This window comes from Falco biarmicus, chromosome 1, assembly GCF_023638135.1.
Source record: "Falco biarmicus isolate bFalBia1 chromosome 1, bFalBia1.pri, whole genome shotgun sequence".
Lineage (NCBI taxonomy): Eukaryota > Metazoa > Chordata > Aves > Falconiformes > Falconidae > Falco > Falco biarmicus.
The window spans coordinates 1234221-1244082 of NC_079288.1; the positions used below are offsets into that span (position 1 = coordinate 1234221).

General features: G+C 59.4%; 1 protein-coding gene across 7 annotated transcripts in view; it reads left to right on the forward strand.

Moving 5' to 3' along the window:
- BAIAP2 (BAR/IMD domain containing adaptor protein 2) overlaps positions 1-9862 on the forward strand; it is a 47633-nt gene that overhangs the window by 36278 nt on the left and 1493 nt on the right. Inside the window, exons 8-15 of one of the 7 annotated variants that reach the window (XM_056332730.1) lie at positions 856-1083; positions 1732-1933; positions 2455-2656; positions 2759-2827; positions 3080-3242; positions 5025-5059; positions 7646-7693; positions 8011-8229. In XM_056332730.1, the coding sequence (XP_056188705.1) occupies positions 856-1083; positions 1732-1933; positions 2455-2656; positions 2759-2827; positions 3080-3242; positions 5025-5059; positions 7646-7673 (927 nt within the window). In that variant the 3' untranslated portion in view covers positions 7674-7693; positions 8011-8229. The other 6 variants (XM_056332748.1, XM_056332740.1, XM_056332722.1 and 3 more) reach the window with 6 other exon arrangements.

The window sequence follows — 9862 nt, forward strand, 5'->3', positions numbered from 1 at the left end:
GCCGGTGGCCGATACCAGGGAAATGTTCTGGGACTTTGAAATTGGCTTTAGAGGGTTTTTTTTAATACACAGGGACCAAGTTGGCTCCAGGTGAGGTCAGCTGCGAAGCCACGCAGGTCACCCTCTGCTGTGGGGCGAGAGGTGCTGAGTCAGGAGCCTGAGGGTCTGCCTGGCCCTTAGCTGGGGAGTGACCCAGCTTGGGACATTCCCCCGGTGTCACACTATGGGATGCATGCTTGTGCATCATGGGTATATAGCTGAATAAGGGCAAGCTTAGCTCTATTTTTATTATTTTTTCCCCTTGGCTCAGAGTGTGGTGGTGGGTGGCTGCCAGTGCTGCCCACAGGCAGGGGACGGTGGGGATTAGCTGCAGGGTGCTGGGGCTGGAGGGTCTTGGAGCTGAGGAGCCCTGAACAAGAAGCTTATCCCTCAGGACCTGGGCAACAGCACGGTGCGGGCTGTGCGCTGCCCAGCCTTTGGTCAGGCTTTATTGCTCTGCTCAGTTGAGTGGTGCTGTTCCATGAGGAGCCCAGCACCCTGCCCAGTTTCCCGCAGCCCCTCTGCTCCTGGAGCTGCCCTGTGCAGGATGTCTTGGAATAAGCAGGGGAGATTAATTACCTTTTCCTTTCCTCCTTTCCATTTTTCATGACACCTTCCTGGCTCAGCTGCCGTCAGAGGCTGGAAATGCTAAGTCCCTGTGTTTTGTCTTGTCTGTGCCATGCATGGAGGAGCTGATCAGTCTTGTGGCCAGAATCAGGCCAGCTCCGGATCTGCACAGTGCTGCCCAGGGAGGGATGCAGAGCTCGGTGCCCTGCTCCACACCCCGTGCCCTTATGCCTCTCTTCTCTGTTGCAGGGGAAGGAGATGCTGACGCAGAAGCTGCCGCTGTGGCAGCAGTCCTGCTCGGATCCCAACAAGATCCCGGACCGTGCTATACAGCTGATGCAGCAGATGGCTGCCAGCAGCAATGGCACCATTATGCCCAGTCCTCTGTCTACATCCAAATCCAACCTCATCATCTCTGACCCCATCCCTGGTGCCAAACCTCTCCCTGTTCCCCCGGAGCTGGCACCTTTTGTAGGAGTAAGTATCTCCGTGGTGGAAGCTGTCCTGCCCTTCTGAGCAAAGCTGGAGGGATGAGCCCAGGCCAGTGTCACCGTTGTCCTCAGCAAGTTGCCTTTTGTTGGATTGTTGTTGATGCACAGAGGTGGGCAGCTCCGTGCACGCACTGCCCTGGGATGTGGGAAGGAGCCTGGCATGGGGATGGGCAGCCTGTCCTTGTCCCATCTAGCTTCAGTTGCTGAGCTGTGGAGGGGTGCAGGCTGCAGGAGCTGCCGGGGGTCTTTGGGGACCCCACAAGCTGGACCCATCTGGCCGGACTGGTCCCAGAGCTGTGAGGCTGAACCAAAGTACCCCAGTAACAGTGGGAGAAAGTGGTTGGAGTGACCCATGAGATGAAAGGCCCTTCAGAAAAGGGTCTCCCCCCGGATGTGTGGTGGGGGCACAAGCTGAGCAGTGGAGCTTGGGAGGGATTTCAGGTGCAAGGCAGCTTGGAGCAGTAAAATACTGCAGAGGGTGACCCCCTGCTCACCTAGGTGGGGACCTGACCAGGCTGAAGCTCCAGTCTGCTGTGAACCCCCTTCCCAGGAGCTGGTCCCACTGTGGGAGCAGTGGTGCAATGCCCTAATGAAGATGTTCCCCATCTCCCCCCCTCCTCTCCTCTCTCCGTAGCGCATGTCGGCACAGGAGGCCATGCCGGTGATGAACGGAGTCTCAGGCCCAGACAGTGACGGGTACAACCAGTGGTCTGAGATGAAGCCAGCACAGCCCAAATCTTTATCTCCTCCCCAGCCTCAGAAGCAGCTGAGTGACTCTTATTCCAATACACTCCCAGTTCGCAAAAACGTGCCACCAAAAAACAGCTACACATCAGGTGAGGCTCCACCTTCCACGCCGGGGCTGTGGGGTGCCGCGGGGCTGGCCAGCGCTGGCAGGGAGCTTGGTGGGGCCGGGCGCAGTGCGCAGGGTCCCCAGGGATGCTGGTGGTGGCCGCGCAGTGACTGGGAGCATCCTTCTAGTGTCAGGTGCTGTTTGTGCCTCTGGACCTGGGGGGTAGTAAATGAGCGGAGCTGGGCTCTGCCGTGGGTTCTTGGCTGGGTGGGCTTTCAGCCCACAGACAGGATTTCCAGGAGGAAGAATCCTGAGGAATCTCGGCACACAGGGAGGCTGCTCCCTTTGCCACAGCTGGTGGGCGATGCCCAGAGCAGTGGTCTGATCCTGTTGAAGGGGGAAGGAAGGTGTGAGTCACACTGAAGGCTGTATTGGCACCTGTGGTGAAATGAGCAGGGTTAGGGACCTCTCCTGGCAGGGCTGCCCCGTCCCTGGCTGTGCCAGGCTGGGCATGGCCACGGTGTCCGGTACTCGAGGCACTCAGTGGTCTCTGTCTCCCACCAGCTGAAAACAAGACACTGCCGCGCTCCAGCTCCATGGCCGCAGGGCTCGAGAGGAATGGCAGGACAAGGGTGCAGGCCATTTTCTCTCATGCTGCCGGAGATAACAGCACCCTCCTGAGCTTCAAGGAGGGTGACCTCATCACGCTGCTGGTGCCAGAGGCCAGGGACGGCTGGCATTACGGGGAGAGCGAGAAAACAAAACTGTGAGTGCGGTGGCTGTCCTCGTGAACCGCTGCACCTGGGTGCAGCCTCTGGATCCTCCGAACAGCGTGGGTCCGGCTCCATGCCCTGCCTTTGCCTTTCAGGAGGGGCTGGTTTCCTTTCTCCTACACGAGGGTCCTCGACAATGATGGCAGCGAGCGCGTCCACGCGAGGTAGGAGCATCGGTGGGTGGGTGCCTGCGCCCCTCTTGGGGCAGGCGTGTGGGCTCAGCACGGGAGTACCCCGCTTCCCCACAGCAGTGTCGTTAGGAATAACTCCCAGTGCAGACGGGTGGTAGCTGGTTTGGGGCGGGGGGCTTTGGCTGTGGGGTCCCCCGCCACGGGTGGACTGGCCACATGGGGTCTCAGCCTGGGGTGGGCTTGTGCTGATGCCTCTGCCTTGGGCTCCCCCCGCCCCCCCCCCAGCCTGCAGCAAGGGAAGAGCAGCAGCACCGGCAACTTGCTGGACAAGGACGACATCGCCATCCCGCCGCCCGACTACGGCATGGCCTCCCAAGCCTTCCCGGCACAGGGCGTCAACACCTTCAAGCAGAGGCCGTACAGCGTGGCTGTGCCTGCCTTCTCCCAGGTGAGCCCGCGGGCCCTGGGGGCTTCTCCCACTCTGGGGGGAGGGGGTGGGCGGGAACCTCTTATAAAAACAGGAGATGCTTGAACAAATCCCTGGGTGTTAATCCCTGCTGCAGCCCGGTGCATGGTGGCCCGGGTGTCTGCAACTTCTCCGTCCTGCCTGTGGGTTTAAAGCAGAAGGATGAAATTTGTTAAAGCGCGTTCTCCATCCTGGCGTGGTGTAGGTGGCATGTGGGTGCAGGAGGGCTGCTCTCCAACCTGTGTTCGTTGTTTGTAGGACTACCTAATGCCCTATGGGTGTGCAATTAAAGACTATTCCAGTGGCCTCTGCCAACCACCCTCGGCTCACTACAAACCTTACACTAGGTCGACAGCTGTAAGTCCAAACACACGCAATGTTTCCCTTGGGATTTACGGGCAGTTGGCTGTTTTTTGCCTGGTGACACATGTGCCTTGCCTGGGGCCTTGACTCCTGCTGAGCATCTCTCCTAGGGAAAAGGGACAAGGGGATGCAGGGAGAGAGCAGGAGCAGTAGATGGGGAGGACCAGCCGGTTTGGCTCACCTAGGTAGAACAGGCAAGGTGCAGCAAGTGAAAGGCACAAAACAGCACCGTAAACCCCCAAAGGACAACACTTGCCGACTCCATGGGAGCCTCCCACCAGAAACAGGCTGTTCACAGGCAGCTGGAAGCGTTTTCTCTGGCACATGCCAATTCAAGCTGGTGATGGTCCTGTGGGGGCACTGGGATGAGTGTACGAGGCTGGGGCAGACCCAGCCAGGGTGTTGGTGGCTGTCCAAAACAAGCTCAGGGCTCCTCAGGTAACGACCTGGGGAGGATGCACACGTGGATGAGGTCAGCTTAACCCAGGAGCCATCGGCAGAGTGGGGCTTCCCCACCAGATGAGATGGTGGAATGAGCCATGCTGGCTTCCCCAGAGTGCTCAGCATGTGCCAGCCGGTGGGGAGAGGTGGCCATGCAGCACCCAACCCTTTGGCAGGGCGCTCTGGAGCGGTGGCAGCTCCAGCCAGGATGTGGCCCTCTCTGCAGGGGATGGGACAGAAGTGCAGCTCCACTTCTTGCCATTTGCTGGGTTTGCTGCTGATTTTGAGGTTTTGTGATTGGGAGCATTCCCAGGACGGTGGGAACACAGGTCTCTGATCCCTGGTGCGTGTGCCAGCTCGGAGACCAGTGGCTCTTGCTTCCTCCTGGAGCAGTGCCATGCTTGTCAGGGAGAGCAGAGCTGCTCCGCAGTCATACCCCAGGGCACATCCTCTGAGCCCGGTCCCCATCTGCTCCTCAGGCCAGTGTGGTCCTTCCCCGCTGCAAAGGCTGTTTGGTACCAACTGAAAGAGAAAATGGTCCAAAACCCTGTGGGTTTCTGGTGGGATTTAATACAGACAAACACCTCCCTCCACAGAACATCTCACTAGTGTCTCTCAGACTTATCCAGTTCTTTTTCGAGTGTCTTGCATCTTGAAGGCACTGGAGCTGTGCGCCACGGCAGGGCTGGGCAGGGCGCACTGGGGCTCTCTGAGCTTTTGCTGTCCCTTGTCTTGCCAGATAAAAGTCCCGCTCTGCAAGAGCGGAGCAGCTTTACTACCCGCTGTCTGTATCCCATTCAAATCATCTCTGTGTCTCCCTTTCCTCTCCAAATGCATTGGCCCCTCGGCCCTGGTATCCCTGGCTCCCAATGCACTTTGGTCTGTTTGTGTGACCCCCCCAGTGGCACCTGAGCCCACGTTCCCCACCCCTCACTGCGCTTCCTCCCCTCCTCTCCACAGGGTCTCGATGACTACGGGACAAGGTCCGTCAGCAGGTAAGACTTCACCTTCCTGTTGTGTTACCTGGAACTGAACTGTTGGTGTTGGCTCTGCGTGAAGCTGTGGTGCTGTGTCCCCACGGGGGTCCCTGCATGGGCTCCCTGGGGGCAGGCAGTGGCTGGGATGGGGCTATGTGGTAGAAGATGCGATGCAGGTTTTGTCTGCGAGTGTGGAGGGACCCAGAGTCTCCCCGGGGAGGAGGGCAGGTCCCAGGGGCCAGCCCCTGTGTCCCCAACCTTGCACCCCACCAAGGCTTGTGCTCCTCCAGAGTTGCATCTCCCCAACTTCCTCTGGGCTTGTGCCCAGATAGTGATGCCCCCAAGAGTGCGTGCTCCCGGGGTCTTTCCCGACACCTTCTCCCACCCAGCGGCTCCTCTGTCCCCATTCCCTCTGCCTTGGAACCACCAGGTCTCACTCTTGGGGACAACCTGAGCCCACAGGCATGGGCTGCGAGCCCAGCAGTGATGGGCAGGGGTCAAGCCCGCCAGGGTGTTGGTGCCAGTCCCCGTGGTGTCGTGCTGGGAGCTGGGCTCCCGGGCACAGTGCTACCTCGTGGCGTGCGCCGGCACTCCCGGCCCCCCTGGCAGTCTCCTGTGCTTTGTTCCACAGCGGCAGCAGCAGTTTGGTATCAACGGTGTGAGGACACCTTGGCTAGCAGCAGCCCTTGCTGCTTGGAAGAGCTTTCTGCTTCTTTCCCTCTTTTTTTCTTTTTTTTTTTCCTTTTCCCCCTTGTTTCTCTACTTTTGGATTTTAAACTCTTGTGATCTTCAAGGAAACCATGGTGCTTCTCCACCCCTCCCTGGTGTTCACAGTGCCCTTGTTTCTGAAGCCTTTTCAGAGCAGAAACTGCCGATCGGTCTGTGCTCACTTTGAAGCAGCCTGGATGCAGTTTACATTGTAGTGGGACCCGGTTTTTGTACTCCCGTGTGAATGTTAGCGATGCACTATCCCTCCTCTGGGGCTGCATGCCAGCCCCTGCGTGCCAGCCTGGACAAAACCTCCCAGACTGGAACAAAAAAAAAAATATGCATGGCCTCTGGTGTCCGTACTGTTACTGAGCATCTGGGATGCCCGTGCCCAGATGCTGTTCCCGGGGGGGGGGGGTGGGGGGCAGCAGCCCCATGTGTCCCCCTTGGCCTCATCCGCTTCCATCCCACTGCCTGCTGCAGTGGCTTTGGGAGAAGCAGATAGGGCAGGGCTCCTGCCCTGGGGAAAGGGCTGCTTCTCACCTGGGGTCCTGCCAGCTGCGGGGTGCAGCTGGCATCCCCCCCTGGAAGGGTCACTCCTGGTTGTTTTATAAATATATATATATTTTTTGTAGCAAGTATTGTTACCTCACGTTTAGCACTGGGGGCTGGCGCTGAGCCGTCCACGGGCGTGCTCGCATCCCTACACTGGGCTTGAGCAAGGCAGCCCCCGTGCTGTGCCAGGGGGCTCGGCAGCACCCAGGGGGCTCTTGCCTCGGCACTTGGGGTCCCGCTCCCCCAGCCGAGGCTGGCCGTTGCCCTTCCAGTGCCCGTGGCTGTCTTCACTGCAAAGCTGTACACGCTTTCTTTTTCTGATGTGATTTTTAAAACCTCCTACATTGCCTGTTTACTGGGACATTGCTGGCAATACAGACACACACACACAGACAAGTTTTTGTTTTATATACTTGCCTGTGGGCATATTGTGACTAGACCCTCCTGCATTAATGTCCTAATTTTGCTAAAGATTTTTAACCCAGAATATTTCCTGCTGAATGACTGAACGTAGGGGGCGGGGGGGGGGGGGGAATCCCAGCCTAGCAAAGCCTGTATGGAGATTGTGAAGTGCTGAAAAAACTTTTTTAAAAGCCAGAGAGAAATGTGCCCTGTACTGAGTTATTGTTTGAATAAAAGTTTTATTTATTGCATTGAGCTGGGCCTCGGTGTCTTTTTCAGCTGCCGTGCCTGTGTGCTGCCCATCACTGCCTGCATTGCCCGTTGCACATTGCCATGTTTGTTGGGGGTTTTTCCCTTTTTTTTTTTTTTTTTTTGTCTGTTCTCCATCCCCTTGGCATTTGGTGGCTGTCGGAGATGCTGGGTGCTGCCTGCCTGTGCTCAGCCCCTGAAGGCTTTAAACAGCTTTGCTGAGCGGGAGCAGCTAAAACTGTTTAAGGGCCGGGTCCCTCCTGTGTGTGTGGCTGGAGGGGATGCTGCCGCATGCCACGGCTGCGCTTTCCCATCCTGGCGGTGGTGGGAAAGCTGCGATGGCTGGGGCAGGGGGAAGGAAGCCCCCCGCCTCCCTTCCGTAGCCCCTGCCGTGCCTGGCCTCTCCCCTCTGCAGGTGGCTCCCGGCGCCCCGGCTGTGGCCGTGCCCTTCCTTCCCCTCCTTGCAGGGAGCCGGCGGGCAGCACCAGTGACTTGATAAACATGACTTTTCCTCCTTTTTCTTCTTTTTCTTCCTGCTTCCTCTGCCCGGAGGTGCTGTGTGCAGTGCAGCCGATGGGTGCTCACATCAAAAGCCAAACCTCGTGTCTCCTTAACCAACACCTTCTGTTCCCGTCAAGGGGTCGGAGCGCATCCCGGTGTCCTCCAACCTGCCTTCTCTTTCCCTTGCAGCCCCGATGTTGAAGTGGCCAGGTTTTGAGGTGCCCCTGTCCGTAGTTAGTAAGTTGATGGTCTGGTGGGGGGGGCTGAGCCCTGGGTGCGCTGGTGCTGGGCAGGCCGTGGGGCTGCACGGGGACGGTGCCACCGCTCTGCTTCCCCCCCTGCACCCGGCCGAGTGCATCCCCTCCCTCAGTCACCGCTTGTCCCCATCCCGGTGGCGGGAGCTCCGGGTCTGACCGCACTGCATCTGCACGGCTCCTCACACCGCTGCCACGCCGGGCAGCCTGCTGGGGCCACGCTTCCCCTGGGGACGCTGAGCTGCTCCTCCTGCTCCTGCTGCTTCCCCTGCTCCCCATAACCAGCTTCTTTGGTTGTAGGTGTCCGCTGTCCCACCAGTGCCTAGGCGCTGCATCACCGGACCCAGCCCTCTCCTGTGGGACAGAGCAGATCCGCACTAATGTCAAGTTTTTTGAGCAGCTTCTTTTGCTTGTATAGTGCCCTGGGGACACATCTTGGGAGCCTCCTGGTCCCCACCCCGGCTGTGGCCCCAGGGCAGGGATGGAGGAGCTTTCCCAGGAGCTGAGACCCACCTCGCTGGCATTGCAGAGCCCAGGAGAGCCCCTTTCCTGTTTCTCTTTGATTTGTGAGCTTGTTTTCCCTGTGGCTGCCAATGCTGCGAGCTCCCATCCCAATGGCTCTTGTCTGCCAGAACAAAAATAGTTAAATAATAACCCCTGGTGACTCATCAAAGCAACCTTTCCACTCCCTCCAGTCCTGAGAATCTATTTTGGCATCCTGGGGGGGGGGGGGGGGGGGGAAGTGATCTAAGAATCTGCATTAATTAGGTGGGAAATTAATTACCCTATTTTTAAGCAAAAGCCATTTATCTTCTGAGGAAAGCAAAAGCACATGTGGAGAGGCGAGGGATGACCGGGGGGAGGCAGCGAGCGCCCTTCCAGGGGGCCTGCGGGGACCAGGCCTTGTCCCGTGCCCCACAGGAGGTGGTTGGGGATGTCCCAAAGCTGCCTGGGTCCAGGGGGAGGTCGCCAGTAACCACGGCTGCTCCTGATGTGGCTTAACCCCACGGTCCTGTTTGTGTGGCTAACGGTTCGCCTGCGCCCGTCTCTGGGGACAGCAGGGCTGTGCCCCATGGGGGAGACCTGTCAGCCGTGGGACCCAGCTGTGGCAGTGCTGGGGGCCGAGCAGGGCTCGCCGGTGCAGGCACACCACCATTGCCACCGCTGCAGGAAGGAGAGGGTTTGCGCAGCTCCCCAGGGAGGGCTGGGGCCAGCCAGGCAGGGGAGGGCTGTCTGCCTGCAGGCAGGAGAGGCAGGGGCTGCAGGGGGGCAGGGGGCTGCAGGGGTGCTCGGTGGCTCCCTTGGCCACTGTGCCTGGTGCAGGTTTGGACCTGATGGCTGCAGACAGCACAGGGTGACTGTGCACCACAGGCAGTCAGTGGTACCCCCATAGCTGCCTGCATCCTCTGGGAGTTAAATCCTGCCCATCCTGCCAGGAGGGGACAGAGGGGACCTCCTCAGGGCAGGTAAGAGTGCTCCCCATGTCACAGCACCCCACACAGCAGCCCTTGTCCCAGCCGTGGGACCTGTGCAATTTGCAGATGCTGTGTGCAGCCATGGGCTGAACATGGAGCACGCTGCCATAGCCAGTGGGTGCTGGGGGCACTGGAATGGCTCTGGGGATGCCCCAGGTAGGTAATCCCTCAGGGGGGTGGGCTGCCGGGAGCTGGGCTGTGCTGGCTCTCGTGGCCCTGCCGAGCTCCAGTGCAGCCGGCTCACCTGGCGCTCCCGGGCTCTGCTGCCCCAGATATCTGGCTGCTTCACAGGCTGCTCAGCTGGCACAGCTTGGCTGGGGGGTCCCCATGCAGCCCATGGCAGACAGGGAGCCATAGCCACCTGCTCCCACAGTGGCACGGTGCTGATGTCAGGGGGCTCCCACTTAAGCCCAGCCAGGGGGGGCTGGAGCAGCTTCTCGAGCCCTGAGCCCCCTTGGCAGCCCCAGTTTTGGGCCTGCTGCAGAGCGATGGAGGAGAACATCCCATATGCGGCGCCCTTGCCAGCTCATCTCTTACATCCACCATAGGTTTAACTGGGATAGAGGCAGAAAAGCGGGGCCAGCTTGGCCCAAGGCTCTGCAGGGCAGAGCATCTCCAGCTTAATCCCTTCCCAAATGCTGCTGGACCGAGGGGGGTCAGGGCTGGTGGCCCTGGGC